Source organism: Vipera ursinii (genome assembly GCF_947247035.1).
Source record: "Vipera ursinii genome assembly, chromosome: 1".
In the NCBI taxonomy this organism is placed as follows: Eukaryota; Metazoa; Chordata; class Lepidosauria; order Squamata; family Viperidae; genus Vipera; species Vipera ursinii.
In genome coordinates, this window is record NC_139512.1 from 99,524,169 (window position 1) to 99,539,960 (window position 15,792).

At 37.0% G+C, this 15,792-nt stretch overlaps 1 protein-coding gene across 7 annotated transcripts in view; it reads left to right on the forward strand.

Moving 5' to 3' along the window:
- The window catches only part of DENND2B (DENN domain containing 2B), a 161,162-nt gene that overhangs the window by 55,379 nt on the left and 89,991 nt on the right, over window positions 1–15,792 (forward strand). For all 7 annotated transcript variants that reach the window (XR_014493850.1, XM_083374321.1, XM_083374322.1 and 4 more), the window contains one exon: window positions 11,296–11,400. Coding sequence is in view for 6 of the 7 variants with exons in the window: in XM_083374321.1 (XP_083230447.1) it covers window positions 11,321–11,400 (80 nt within the window). In the remaining variant the exon portion in view is untranslated. The remainder of the gene's footprint in view (window positions 1–11,295; window positions 11,401–15,792) is intronic.

Sequence of the window (15,792 nt, forward strand, 5' to 3'; positions counted from 1 at the left end):
GTGTCCAAGTACTCCACAGCGTGGCTGGCAAGAAAGGGTATAAAAGAAGGAAATCTAATGACATGGCCTCCTTGTTCACCTGATCTGAACCCCATTGAGAACCTGTGGTCCATCATCAAATGTGAGATTTACAAGGAGGGAAAACAGTACACCTCTCTGAACAGTGTCTGGGAGGCTGTGGTTGCTGCTGCACGCAATGTTGATGGTGAACAGATCAAAACACTGACAGAATCCATGGATGGCAGGCTTTTGAGTGTCCTTGCAAAGAAAGGTGGCTATATTGGTCACTGATTTGTTTTTGTTATGTTTTTGAATGTCAGAAATGTATATTTGTGAATGTTGAGATGTTATATTGGTTTCACTGGTAAAAATAAATAATTGAAATGGGTATATATTTGTTTTTTGTTAAGTTGCCTAATAATTATGCACAGTAATAGTCACCTGCACACACAGATATCCCCCTAAAATAGCTATAACTAACAACAAACTAAAAACTACTTCCAAAAATATTCAGCTTTGATATTAATGAGTTTTTTGGGTTCATTGAGAACATGGTTGTTGTTCAATAATAAAATTAATCCTCAAAAATACAACTTGCCTAATAATTCTGCACTCCCTGTATTTTAAATTTGGAGTTACTTAAGCATTATGATTTCATTGTTATTAAGAGCTTTTCCAGTATAAAAGAAGAATGGAAATTTTGATAAATTGATCATCTGCAGATCTATGGGAAACTGTTTTGATTCCGATAATAACACACAATTTAAAGTTGCTGATTGACTGCACAATTTTGCTTTTGTTTAAAGCTTTCAGGGCAAGGTTGAAATTCATTCAAGGTTAGTATAAGCTTTATTAAGATAACCTCTAAGAGAGGACTTCTGTCTGATTTGTTTGAGAGATGAGGTCTTGAACTTCTTTAAGAGGAGCTTGTTAAAAGGTTGGAAAGAAGAAATGAGAAAAACATTCATATTTAGGGGGGCGGGGAAGGAAGGCCTTTTGGGGACTCTGTTTAGATCTGTGATTGATTTGATTCTGGAGATGACATTGCAGAGGAAAACATTGCAGGAAAAACAAAAGAATCTGAAATGCAAAGGTGAAAACAGTCGATACATGTCTTTCCGGTGACTTGATGAGGCTAGCTAGTGGATTGCCAGGAATCTCTCTCATTGGTTCTTCCTTTCCCATTTGTGGTTGTAAGCTTTTGCCAAAAAGTATCTGAGAATTCAAACATTCTGGTTGACAGTGGGTTCTGCCTACCCAAGCATATTAGAGGGCCTTCTCCCCCCCCCCACCATTCCAGAGGGATATTTGAGTTTCCTCATTCGGCTGTGCTAGAGGCCCACCCTCCTAGTGCAGCTGGGAGGGCAGTGTCATTTGTGGATTACAGTTAAGTAATGTGGGTTTTCACATTCTCCCCTGTTAGTCTTATTTGAAAGATATTTATGTTGGCTTGGTTAGCAAGAAAATAAAACAAAGCACATTTTCTGGAACCTTTTGGTTTCTTTTTCATCTCTGTGCATATGTACCGGGAAATATTTTTTAAATAGGGGACAGTCAGAATCCACTCAACATTTCTCAATCTATACAGAACTTTCAGGGATCAATCCTGACCTAGATCTACAAAACAGTAAATGGGTTGTAAGCCAATGTTGCAGCAAAGTCAGCTTAATTTAGTTTCTTTTGTATTCTGTATTTTAAGATGAAGTGAACCGCACGAACAAAAGAATTTATTTTAAAGATCCTGCCCTGTCCTGTCAAAAATCTGGAAGAAAAAAAAATCTATTAAAAATGCCATTTCATGATTCTATATGCCTTTTGTTCCTATATACCTTTTGCTTTTATTAATACTCCTTTTGCTGTTTATTAATCAAGACATTACAGAGACTCAGCTGTGTAAGTACTTAAGAGCTCTTGTTCTGTCTGATGTGATATTATAATCCAGGGTATGACAGAGAATTGGCCATTTAACAAAAATGCCTTTCATGTCATAGCCAGAGGATCACAATTCTAGCACGCCTGGCAATAGACACAAATGAGAAGTTGTCTGAAAATGTAGATCATATTTTTATAGAATTTGCATGGTGAAAAATGTATAATGGTAGATGAAGGCAAATAAAGAGACATATTTCTTAATCTACACATAGTTTTTTTTAAGTAATGAGACTTAAATGGAGTAATGTGATTTGCAGGATATATTATTCTGCATTTGTACAATAAGACCTATATTGTATATGTAGATATATCTGTCCTTAATGGTAAAGTATTTTAGAATTACATATACAGATGGTCCTTGAACCATTTGGTTGCTCCCCATTCCAAGTTACAGTCGTGCTGAACAAATGGTTAGAATTGGTCCTTCTGGTCATCCCAACACCTCTGCAATTGTGTGATGGTAATCTGAGTGCTTGGCAACCCATTCACACTTACACCCAGTTGACAAGCACCCTTTGATCATGTGTTTTCCATTTGCAACATTTCCTGCTGGCTTCCCCAGAAAGTCAGTGGGGAAGCTGACAGGGAAGGTCGCATGTCACTGGCATAAGTCTCCACCAACCATGCATCTTCCCCCACCTCTATGCATTTATGCCATGCTGGCCACTCACACAACCTCCCCAACTCTACTTGTGCAGGGTTGCACACCTCTTTACACTCTTGTGTGCTATTACTCACCTCAGCAGCCCCTCTTCTCAACCCTCTTCCACTCCTTTGTGCACTCCCTTGTTTTCTCCCCCACCTGGCACTAGCTATTTACCCGCCTGTGGGCCGGGGATTTGAAACTTTCTGCTGGCTTCCCCACTGAGTATGGTTGTGGAAAACTGGCAAAAGGTTTTTTCACTTAATGACCATGGGATTCAGTTAACAATAGCAACTGGGGGTGCAGGGATTACCATCTCTAAACAATGGCAATTCTTTACAACCGCATCACTTAGTGACAGAAATTCTAGTCCCAATTGCAGTCATTAAGTTAAGGGCTACCTGTATAAATAAGCACATCCATTCCCCTCTCTTCATTCCAGGTAACTGGCAGGAGTTAAAAATGAGGGTTATTTTCCCCCAATATATTCTTGGTTTGTCTTGATAAATGAAATAAAATAAGTCCTGTCACCAAACAAACCAGAAAAAGAATTCAGGCCCAGGGTTTGAATTTGATTCTAATTAAAATATTCCATTGGATTAAAATATTTTACTGGATTAAAATCTTTCACTAGATTATATTAAATCAACATGTCTGATTTGCAAGGATCGCAGAAAAAATTGGCATTTACAAATATAGTACCTCTCTCTCAAAAAGAAAAGTCTCCCTACCATCGATTACAACATCCCCCCCAGAGCATAGTGACCTTGGAATAGTCTTAGTCTTAGTTTTAGTGTATACAATAGCTTATTGTTTCTAATTTTTTCATCCAAAACGCTTGTAAGATGATGCTTTTGCGAACTGTCTTTGCTGGCTGTTCTGCATAATAACTATTTTCTTTCATGGAAAAGACCAAGAAGTAATAATTTATGTCTTTTAAAAGAGCTCAGTTTTCATTAAAAGGAATCACATTTTTCCCTATGCTTAACCTCCAATGATTAGCTGCATTTCATTAAAATAGTGGCATTGTTGTTCCTTGTTCTTCCCTTTTTCCTTTGCACAAATGTCTCTCAGTTTATCTGCCTGAGGTTTGGCATGGATTTTCTTCATGCCATGGAGCATTTTTGCTGTAGATTTCCAGCACAATCTGCCTCAAACCAAGATGGACACTTTAAAAGTATGTATCAGTGTTGAAAATTTCTGTGGCACATTTTATCTTTTCACAGTAAGTCTTACAATTCTGCAAATGTCTCAATTTTGATTAAAAAAAATACATACAAGCATTAGTCATTTAGCCATTTATGTTTTTTTCCATGCTAAACAATGCAAGAACAGAGCTCAGTTTTTCCAAATCGCACTCTGGCACTGAAAACTAGTTGCAGTGGACACTTGTGTACTAATCAGCTGTGGGGTGGGAGCCCAGAGCCAAAACCTGACTCTCCAACCTGACATTCTAATGTTTAGTAATGAAGAATAGCTGAGATCCATAGTTACATAGCAGTCATGAGCGTGAGTCCTCTAAAATATATTTTGTGCCTTGCAATTAGGTTTTGTCAGTTTTGGTTAATAATAAATAAAATGTGAAATGCTAATGTATAGCTAGTCCTTGTTTAGCGATCACAGTTGGACCATCAACTTGTTTGTTAAGAAGTCATTAAGTTAAATGTGAACACACTTACAATCTTACTTACTCTTAGGTTGTTTTAAATTCAGGACATAGCACAGAAGTGTTGCTTGAGCAGGGTCTGTAAGATTGTCTGGGACACTACACATCCTCTTCACGACCTGTTTTCCTTGTTACCTTCCTGGAGGAGGCTTTGTGGTATCTGAAGCAGAACATCCAGATTCAGCTATAGTTTCATACCATACAGCATTAATCTTGTGAACTCTCAAGCTTTCTCCTTCCGTTATATATTCAAGATGGACAGTATTTAATATTTATTTGTTATGTGTATGTAGGGGTGTGGGTCTATACATACGTTGTATATAGTATGGTTAGGTGTGTGTCATGTATGTGTTCCACTTTGAGAGCGGGCAACTAAATTTCATTTTTGATGTGTGCCGTTGTGCCCACAGTAAAAAAATGACAATAAAGGTTATCTTATCTCATCTCATCTCATCAAATCTCATCTCATCTCATCTCATCTTATTAACTTAGTTCTCCTGTGCTAGTTGACTTGAAAATGACATGACAGGAATTATAAGAATACACTCCCCTTGGCAGAAAAAGAGTAAATTAGAGATCCTACATGGAGAGCAAATTTTGTTTCCTCATCAGCCAATTCCTGATGTGCATGACCATAATAATTTTAAAGAGTTGCCCAGTAATCCTCCGTCTATGGTTGCAAATGGTGTTGAAAAATCAATATTATTCTGGACAAAACTTGGCATGTTTTCTTTCAAAATATTGTTCTAGGCTTGGTTTAAAAGGCAAAAGTGAAATCTTCCTCTTTCCCAGAAACTCTGCTGCTAAAGAACAAATATAACTGCTAAGCAAATTATGCTCCAAAAAAGCAAAAGGCCTTCTGTAGAAATTAAAACCTGATTTTGAGGATATAGCTTATTTGGATGGGCAGTCAGACATCTGGGAATCACTTTGCAGAGAACTTTTGGATGAAACTCCTTAAATTTCTGATTTTGCTTAAATTTGAGGAATACTTAAAAATGCTTAAAAATACTGTATATTTGCAAAGATATTGTTATTGATAAATATACAGATATACACACATACAGTACACATGTATGCACACATACACATCAATGTGTATACACATATAAAGTCATTCTTTTCCTACTGATCATCATTTAAACATCTGTTTTAATGGAGAGGGTTATCAAAACATTCTGTGTTTTAACTGAAGAATTGTTATAGTATTTGCTGCAGTTAAATATTTGAAATTGTGTTATTTAAACTAGATGTGTTTGTGATTTAATGCTAAATATTACTGTTTGCTTTATAGTCATCCTTGCAAAAACACTATTTTAGAAAAGTAGCCAGCTAAAGTAAAACACAAGACATTTTAAGCAGGGATGTATCTGTTAAAATGTACTAATAACATTTTTAGACCACTCCAATCTATTAAAGCTTTGGAGTTTACAAAATGCACAACAGAAAACGTACAAAACCTAAAAAAGTGTCTGGAGAAACATCAGCCAAAAACCAAAACACCATGCAGAGGTGAAGTCAGAACCTTTTTTTTTTTTTAGGATTGATGGATAAACATAAAAAAGCCATTAAAGATTATTTCAGTATATGGTTATTGCTGCAAGATTACTAAAAATGCAAAAAGATGGAAAGATTTACCCACTATGCAGTAATGGTTGGTGAAATTGACAGAACTTGATAAGATGGACAAACTGACTTGTTTGATTAGAGAAAGGACAATATATACACTTACTGGTAATTGGAAAAGCTTTATAGACTTTTTGCATAAATATGAAAAAATGAACTTGTGATTTATGGTTTTGATGATTGGACAGATTATAGAAAGAAGAGAGAGAGAGAGAGCATTTTGGTAACAGATTTGTTCTTTGTTTCCTTTTGCTCCTCTGAACTTAACCCCCTAACCCCTTAATTCTGCCTTAATTAAAGTTATTACATATTTGGCACCTGTATTGAAATAATTACAGTAGACTGCAAATAATTCCAGTTTAAGTGATTAATATTTTCAGAATAATTGTTCTTAAAGCCTGTATGCAGTTCACTTATTGGCATGCTGAAGATGACGTACTGGGTGTTTCCAATCAATAATATAAAAGGCATTGCATTGCATTATAGTAGGAAATTAAATGGCAATTACAGTGAAATTCAGTTCTATTGTCGCGTGATTTACTATTCATGGTAAATCCTGCTAGTCATGGTCCTTCTAAAATAATTGATTTTCTTAGATAAACAGAATTGTGTGTGTGTGTGTGTGTGTGTGTGTGTGTGTGTGTGTGTACATGCAAACATGCATATATGTGTATGTGTTTACACACACACACACATTTGAATAGCATTCCAAATGACCTTTCATTTAGTTTTTTGCCTTGCTGGTGTCTATGGATGGAAAATGAGTAGGAAACAAGAGTATTAAAATGTTGAAAATATTGATTACAGTACTTAAGTGCATTATATAAAATTACAAAAATTATAAAATAGTAATTTTTACTTGTATAATTTCCATTGACATTATTATATGTATTATTATAGTAATCACTTAAAGTAGGGGTTCTTGCAGATGGCAGGCTGGCACAAACGCACGTGTGCACAACTCAACTTGCACAAGCGGCAGCCCGGCTCAACTTGTGCAAGTCAAGCTGCGTGTGCATACGTGTGCGCATCACCTGCCACTTGTGCAAATTGAGCTGGGTACAGATGCACACACGCCGGCCTACCACTCGCGCAGCCTGGTTCCCCTCTCCCCCCACCAAACTGCAAATGTTGGGGACCACTGACTTAAAGTATATATAAACATGTATATGTATGCATCTATCTATATATACAGATTCTGCTACTTTTTTCCATTTCAGTCCAGAGAGGTTTTCAGATGTCCCTATGGTGACAGATACAGAACAACAAAAACCCAATGGAAGTTATTGATATTGCTATATTCTTAAAGGATTTATGGTAGTGTCTGTTAATTTTGGAGAGCTTCCACAGAATATTTTGTTTCATTTACATATTGTTACTTTATATCAAGTGGAGGAGCATGCAAATTCTATTTAGAATTTGTCTGTATAATTGTCCCAGAGTTGTGTGTAAAGCAAGTTATGATGTTAATTTCATCATTTTAAACAGTGTATTCTAAGTGTAAACATTCTTCAAAAATTCGAACTGTCTGATTCACTGGTTGAGCAAGAAAATTTAATTTAGCAGCTATGGATTCTAAAGAATCTATGAAGTAAAGCAAACTGTCAGTCCCACTAGTTCAGATGTGTTAAACTCACGACGTCACGTGACGCTGCACAATGTATTGGGACAGTTTTGCCCTTGCCGGCAATGGGGTGGGTGTGGTTTCTGGATGACGCATCTGGCCCATGGGCCGGCAGTTTAACACCCCTGCACTAGGTAGACCAGACCAGGAAATGAACTCCAGAAGAAGATATAACACTATTTTTATTGAGTATAATCTAATATTGCAAGTCTGATTGTTCTATATGTCTTCCTCCTTATAGTTCAGTGAATTAGGGAGACATCTCTGTCTGTGCTGCTTCCAGAAAATCTGGACTTAAAAAAATTTCACCTTGGCAATAAAGCTTGTATACAGTATCTCTGTCAAGGTCATCTTTCTTACTTACTCTCTACAATAGAATTTTATCCTGACCTAGAATATACAGTATTTGTAGAAAGGATTTTATCAGATTATTCTATAGATAAACTGACTAAAAAGGCAGCCCTATTATATAAATAATTTGCAACACTTTGGGACTACTCTAGACATGATTTTGATTTCCTGATGTTTTCTGCTTCTTGGAATTGAGGTGATTTATTTTTATCTTTATTAGAAACTCAGGGGAATATGAAACTTCTTTTGCATTACTTGTTGGCACAGGAAAGTACGTTTGCCTCATCCCATTTCTCCTGAACTCAAGCTAGTCATTACTCTTTCCCCAACCAGACTTTCAGTTTCCTCTTCCTGTCTCTCTTTGTAAGCCATGTTTAGGATTTACTGTTTCATCCTTGCAATAAATTTCTCCTAGCAATATGCTAGCAGTTTTGGGGGAAAGCGCCTGGTTGCAAATATGCCGATTTCTTATCATTTCAGCTACTCACAGTGGCTTTTAGATGAAACAATAGGATGATAGTAAAGGAAGCAGGGATCTAAGATTTCCTCTTCGGCACAATTAGACCCTATAGGTTAATAAATGATTAATGGGTTTCTAAGCACTATTCTATATAGGAGCATGAATGAAGGACTGAAATAGAACAAAAATACAGTGCAAGTGCGAATTCACACACTCATCCTAAATTTGCATTCCTGCTTATTGAAACCGTGTCCATGACTAGAATTTCCTTTTCTTGTTGAAAATACATATGGTCTACTGTAGATTCAGCTGGTTTACATAGAACGTAGAATCATTTGGCTAGAAGGAACCTCTGAGGTCTTCTAGTCTATCCCCCTGTCAAGGAAGGAGGCCTTATACTAACTTGGTCCTGAAGTTTGAATGGAAACCGGTCAGAGATTGGAAGTTGCAGCTGAATTTTGTAGCATTTGGGGGATTTCTTTGAACTTGTATAAAGATAGCTATAATGTAGGGACCTTGGATGTCATCTAGTCCAACCCCCTGCTAAGACAGGAAACCCTAGGAGATTCTAAGTCTCTTCTTCTGTTTCCTTTCCATCTAAGGGTTGTCTTGTTTCTTGTCTCATCCTTCCTCCTCCTTGGAATATGATCCCTCCTTCCCAGGAAACTGATGCTTCACTGCAGTCTATCATACCACCTGCCCCTTTGTGGGCACCATCCATCACCACCTTTATGCAACATACTTGGATAGTGGATTCTAATTTTTGTTCCCTGGAGTACAAGATCGTTTCAAAGTCTGAAACTATTATCTGATCTAAGTGAAAGAATGGTATTGAAATAATGTTAATTTAATCTCATTTTAAACTTTTTCCTCTTTTTGTGGAATAAAGCCTTCTGCATAACATTTAAAAAGATTGTTTTTATCACAACAGAAGTCACTTGGCTTTGCTCTGTGGAAATAATTGCTTTGTGTAGCTGACTTTTGAAGCTATGGACTGCACTGCATCCTGAAAAGTTACCTTCTCCCAATATACTTGCAAATGTAACTCTGTCTAAAGCAGACATGTCAAACACAAGGCCTGGGGGCCAGATCCGGCCCACGAAGTGGTTTCATGTGGCCCGCGAAGCCATCCTGGAAACAGTGAGGGAACGGCCCCCACTGACTTGGCCCTGGCCCAGAGGCCCTCCTTCCACCAGAGACCCTCAGATCTGTCCCACTCCTGCCCAGGGCCCCATAGGAACCCTTGATGCAAACGATGTAGAGCTGGCCACGCCCACCCAGTAGGCCATATGCACTCTAGCCATGGCCACCCAGTAGGCCACGCCCACCCTGGCTATACCCACCCGGCCCCCTGAGGGCAACCGCAATGCTGATGCGGCCCTCAATGAAATTGAGTTTGACACCCCTGGTCTAAAGACACATATACACATGCATAGTTTGGGCTTTCATTTTTGTGCACAAGTACAGGAGACTGGATTGGAGGGAAAATAAGGATTCTTACTTTTGAGATACTCAAAGTTTTAAAAAAACCAATTCAGATCACCAGACAGAAAAATATTATTGTTTATTAACCAAGAATTATACAGCCAAAGTTTTTCTGAATTAGGAATTAGGTAGATCATTTACTGAGGATGAATATTCTAAGAACATTTCTTAATAGAAAAAAAGCAATATCTTGTTTTTAGTCAAATTATTTGTTAATGGTCCTTGAACTATATTTTACAAACTAATAAATCAGCCATAATGTTTGTTTCCATGATAGCTATCGCCATTATCATTCATACTTTTTTCCTGTCTAATCTCTAATGCTTTCTAGAAGGAGTAATTTCAAGCAATTCTATTTATTCATTGGCTATCTAAATCTTTTAACTCTTCTCAGTTGGGCATGTTTATTATTTATTTGCTCACTGGATTTGTACACTATTTTTAAAATATAGAGTACTTATGTACTCACTATTAACTTGCATGAGGACCTGAAAATAGTTGAGTTCAATGAAGTGTAGGGGAAATCCAGAAGTTTATGAAATAGATTGCAGGCATTGGTCAGTTGGAGATGGACATGTAGTTTTAGAGCTTGAGTAATTTCTGTCACTGTTTTAGTGTGTAGAGCTGGAATTGAAGGATAGAAGCAAAGGTGACTGATAGCTTTTCAGAGTTACTGTGAGCTTCAAATGATAAACTCTGTGTAAACTGTCTGACTTTCATGGAGGAAAAGTTGAGTGAAAGTTTGTTTGGTGAGCTGTGTTTTAATGTGGAGAATTTTTATGCATTCATTCTCCAGCAACATATGATATACAAGAAAAAGCTAGCTGCTTTAACATTCAAATGTGTATTGATGATATATACTGTACATGTCAGTGCTTCTGACCAAATGAAACAATATATTTAAATAAAGTGTTACAGTAATTTTATTGCATCTGCAGCAATGAATTCATTTCTAAAATGTTATTTTTATTGAAAAGGAAGTCATCTAAAAATCCAAAATTATTTTAATTCTGGTTTAACAAAAATTAAAAAATAAAAACCCTGGAAACCAGGATAGTCATTTTGTTTTTATGTGTTTCTTTGACTTTGACTCACATTCTCTGGCTATAGTAAATCAGATTCTGGAGAATGCTAGTTCATGAGATGGCTTTCTAGAATATGCAGCCTTTTCAGTCCCACATGGGGCTCACCACATGGCTGGCAAAATTAATAAGGAATTAAAGTTTACTGTATGAACCGAATCCAGGTGCCCTTTCACAAACCAAAAATCACTAACCTATATTACTTCTTAGTTTATAATACCTAGCCTGTTTGGAAGTACCGGTATCTTCTCTATTATGTTCAGTTTTAAACTTAGTCTTACTGAAGCTGTTGTAGAAAGGAAAATGTGATTGAAGTCCCTTTGTCACTCTTTTTCTGACCATTTTAGATAGTTTGGTAAACATCTCTAATTCAATTACACACAATTCCAACAAGTTTCTTTGGGGTTTCATTCTTCTCTTTCCCAGGTTTCCAGGTTTCGAGAGGGCAGAAATGACCATGACTGCCAACAAGAATGCCAGTGTCACCAAGAGATCAGGAGGAAATAAGGTATCTCGGGATACTCTAGAGCGGTAAGTGTAAAATGCTCTAGTTGTTCTTGTTTAATGTTGTGTCAGTGTCCTTTATGTTTGTTTTTATAACTGACGGCTGGATTTCTCTTCCAACAATATCACAATCCTAGCAAAATTACTGCTTTTAAAAGATATTTAAATATGATTTGGTTCCAGAATTTAGGGGCAGTTCTGTCTGTTTTTGGAATCAGTGTAATTTGTCTATCGCAGCTGTTACTTTCTAACGCGGAATTAGGTGCTTCCTCTAGGATTGTACAGCGCATATCTGGCAGGTCAAGATTTGATTTCATTATGTGCTATCAGGTCAGTATCAACTCCCAGCTATCACATAGATAGATCTTTTTCCATGATGATTTGTTCCTAATTTGGTCCTTCAGGGCTTCCAACGATGTACTCATTGCCACTGTAACTATCAACTTCTCTTTCTTCTGCTTTTCCCATCATTAAAGCCTTTTCTATAAGCTAAGTCTTCACAGAATGTGTCCGCAGTAGGATAAACTAGTTGCCATGGTAAATACTTGTACTCAGGTACTGAATAGAGGTACCTTAATATTGAAGAGTGAATTCAACCAAACATACTGTTTACCTGAATATTTTCTTCTCCTCACAGTCAGCAGAAATTAAGACAAAACCTGGCAAACAAGGCAGACATCAAAATGTTGTGAAATTTGCTCATTTATAGTTCTGATGGTTATAATATTAACTGCAACCAGTCGCTGCAATCCTTTATGACTGTTGCAGTATCCTGCGGATACACAACCCACATTTGACTGCTTTGCGATTGGTATGCATTTTTGATCATCGCAGAGGTCTGTGGTCATATGATCACCATTTGTGTGCTTCACACTTGATTTCCAACAAGTAGAATTAATTGAGAACATGAAAGTAAAATGGAAAGTCATGTTCATATGATGTCCTGCGTAATGTCTGACCAAGGAAGTGATGTAGGCCCATCACGATCACATGATTTTCTGTTTGAGGACTAAAGCACTTAGTAACAGAATTTAATTTTTATTGAGATTTTAATTTTATTGAGATTTTTATACCGCCCTTCTCCCAAAGGGACTCAGGGCGGTTCACAGGGCATATTGCCAATCCCATTTGTGGTTACTAAGTGAGGATTAACTGTAAATCTTACTTGAAAGGCTTGATGACTCCAAATGCCTTTAAGAATAAGTTATAGGAACTGGACTTAGAGAGTCGGTTAAAAGAAATATGATATGAATATTAAGGTTCAATAATTCAATGTAGTGTTATACGAAAAGCATTCATGAAAACTGTTCCTTACTCTTTAATAATAAAACCAATTAAAAAACTGTTGAGAGGGGAGGAGAAACACAGTTCCAAGGTGTAATTGAAAACTGTGAGAATGGACAGCAAGTAGAGTAAGTGAAATTTATCCATTTCTCCTGACAAGCATCAAATCAGAATTGGGATTGGTAGAGCAATATCTGCTACATGTTGGGGACTTTACAAACAGATATGCCTTGGTGTACTTAGGCCTTTTCATTCATTCCTTCATAAGACTAAATGGCACATTTGATAGAGTCTTACAACTAACCCTGGACCTCTGATAAGATATAGCAAATGTTTGTGTTACGTACATACATGCTTTTTACAGCTATTTTGAATACCTTAAAATATTATATATGAAGTGGATCTAAAGATTATTTGAATAGAATTGAATTGATTTGAATTTGAATTTGAATTTGAATTGAATTGAAGGGACGTTGGAGATCTTCTAGTCCAGGCCCCTGCTCAAGCAGGAGAACCTATACCATCTCAGATAGGTGAATGTCCAGTCTCCTCTTAAAAATCTCCAGTGATGGAGTGCCCACAATTTCTGGGGTATATTAAAAGCAGGTGGAATGGCAGAGCTTGGAAATCTGCTTTTGAAGATGCTTCACCAATCAGGGAAAGTCTGATGCTAAAGAAACAATTTGGTAACAGAGGTCAGTACAGGTGAAGCTGTACAGGAAATTGTGAGATTTGTAGGAGGAAAGCACCAAGATAGACAAGTCTATAACTCATTAGGTGCCAAAGTCCTGAGAGTTGGAATCAAGCTCATCTGAAAAACATGAGAATTGGAAAATCTAATCTATATTTATTTAACCGTATTGAATATATTGAATAAACTGCAAATGGTTGATTTTTCACAACACTCTTAGTTGTTTTCCAGACATAGACAGCCTCTTTTAGACTTTAATATTATAATATTAATAAGAACAAGGGAAATGCCTACAGTAAGAAATTTAATTATTCACCAAAATCACTGATATATGATTTCAAAACATCCAATTATATGAAAGTGAATAAGTTTTTGTGTGGCTTTTCAGGCTTTTCCAGAAAGAAATATGAAACTAGAGGCTGGATGTTTGTACCCTGCTTTCTCTATATTGTTTTTATTATTAATATATAAATATATCAATTCTTTTTTTGAAGTAAAATGGAGCAGAGAGCCTGATAAGCATGCAAAGAAAATGTTTGAAAGCACACTGATCCCTTCAGACATCTTGCTTACCCTTGTATGAAAACATCATTTACAAAGCATAATTGCTCAGTTCTCACAGAATATTGTTTCAAAACTGAACAAATCATTTTTATAACTTATAAGAAATCCAGTGTTTATCAACTAAGTACATAGAGATAAATTGGAGAAGGGGAAACAATGCATTTTTATATAACGGATAAAACTGAGTGGTAATCAATCACCTCTCATGTAGTGGAGATCCAGGTGTACAAGGCAATAGAAATAGAGCCAAAAAAGTAATTATATCAGTGGCCAAATAAGGAAATTTCCACTCTTATGTGTCAGAATTTGAGACCAAGCTTTGTTTGAAATCTTTCGAGTGGGCCTTTTGACACAATAAATATACTGTGAAGGCAATGTAAGGAACTAAAAATAATCATCTGAAGCTCCTTTGAATCAGCTTCCTTTGAAATGAAAACAGCCAACAGTGTTCATATATCTTCCTCTCTCAATAATTCAGTTTTGGCTTTGAAATTAAATTAAAATCAAGTTTAGAATTACACTACAAAACATAATCAGTGTTCATGGCAGAAAGCTTCATGTCCTTTTAAAGATTGTATTTTTCTTGCCTTTAGCTTGTTTGAAGAGGGATATGGATGTCAATTCCATTAATGATTAGATCTTGTTCAGAGAGATCTTTGTTCCAGTTATGTTGCATCTTTCTTTTCAGATTCTGTCAAGATTTTTTAATAAAAAAATTACTGCAGAGGCAACCTTCCTTGGCCCAATACTTGTGGAGGAAAGTCAAGCTTTAAGGTTTACAGAAAGTCAACACAGTTGGGGACATTTGAATTATGGCAGGTGGGGATGGTAAGATGTTTTAGAGCAGGGGTGTCAAACTGCCGGCCCGCGGGCCAGTTTCATCATACCAAAGCCGTGCCCACCCTAAAGCCGTGCCCACCCCAATGCAAAAAGAGTCATGATATGTCGTGACACATATTGTTTTAGAGGGCAAGCACCATGACAGAAAAGGCAGTTCTCCTGATGACATTGTTTTATGGAGGGGATCTGGAGCATGCCCACCCTGTTGGCTCTCATGGGTTAAGTAGATTCAGTTAGAGATAAGTGGCCTTGCAAGCAACTTGATTTTGTGCCATGAAGGTCTGTATAGAGAGTAACCACTCCTTGAATTGCACCTGGAAACTGAAGTCTGCTGTTCCCCATCAGACTTTCATAACCTCCAGAACCTTGATGTCATCAAGAGCCTTGGTGGAGCAGTGGGCTAATGCCTCCTTAAGTAACACCAGCTGCCTGAAATTAGTGCAGGTTCGCATCCCACCAGGCTCAAGGTTGACTCAACCTTCCATCCTTCCGAGGTAGGTAAAATGAGGACCCAGATTGTTGGGGGCAATTAAGCTGACTTTGTAATAATGCCGCTTGGGGTGTGTGTGAAAGCCCTAATAAGCAGGCATATACATAGAATGAAGGCTACTGCTAAGCTTGTAAGCCGCCCTGAGTCTTCGGAGAAGGGCGGGATATAAATGGAATTAAAATAAAAAAATAAAAAAAATGAGATATAAAACAGTATTTATTTATTCAATTTATATAGCTGCCCATTTTGCCAAACAAGAGACAGTGCACCTCAAAGCAAACCAGTCAATAAAGACCTAAAACCTGTTACAATTATTATTAAAAAGATTAAAACCATAAAAATATAAAAACCAGAGCAAGAACAAAGCAACAGGAGAGGAAGAGATGTTAATTGTTAAGTTGTGGGCTCTGGAGAGCAGGAATGACGACACGAGGCTGAGTACAGAATAACTCATACTTTTATTCTTGCTGAAACTGTACTGAAGGTTGGGCCGCAACCAGCCACAATATATAGTCTAGCCCCTAGGCGGCAGCCAGTAGGTTTGAACCCA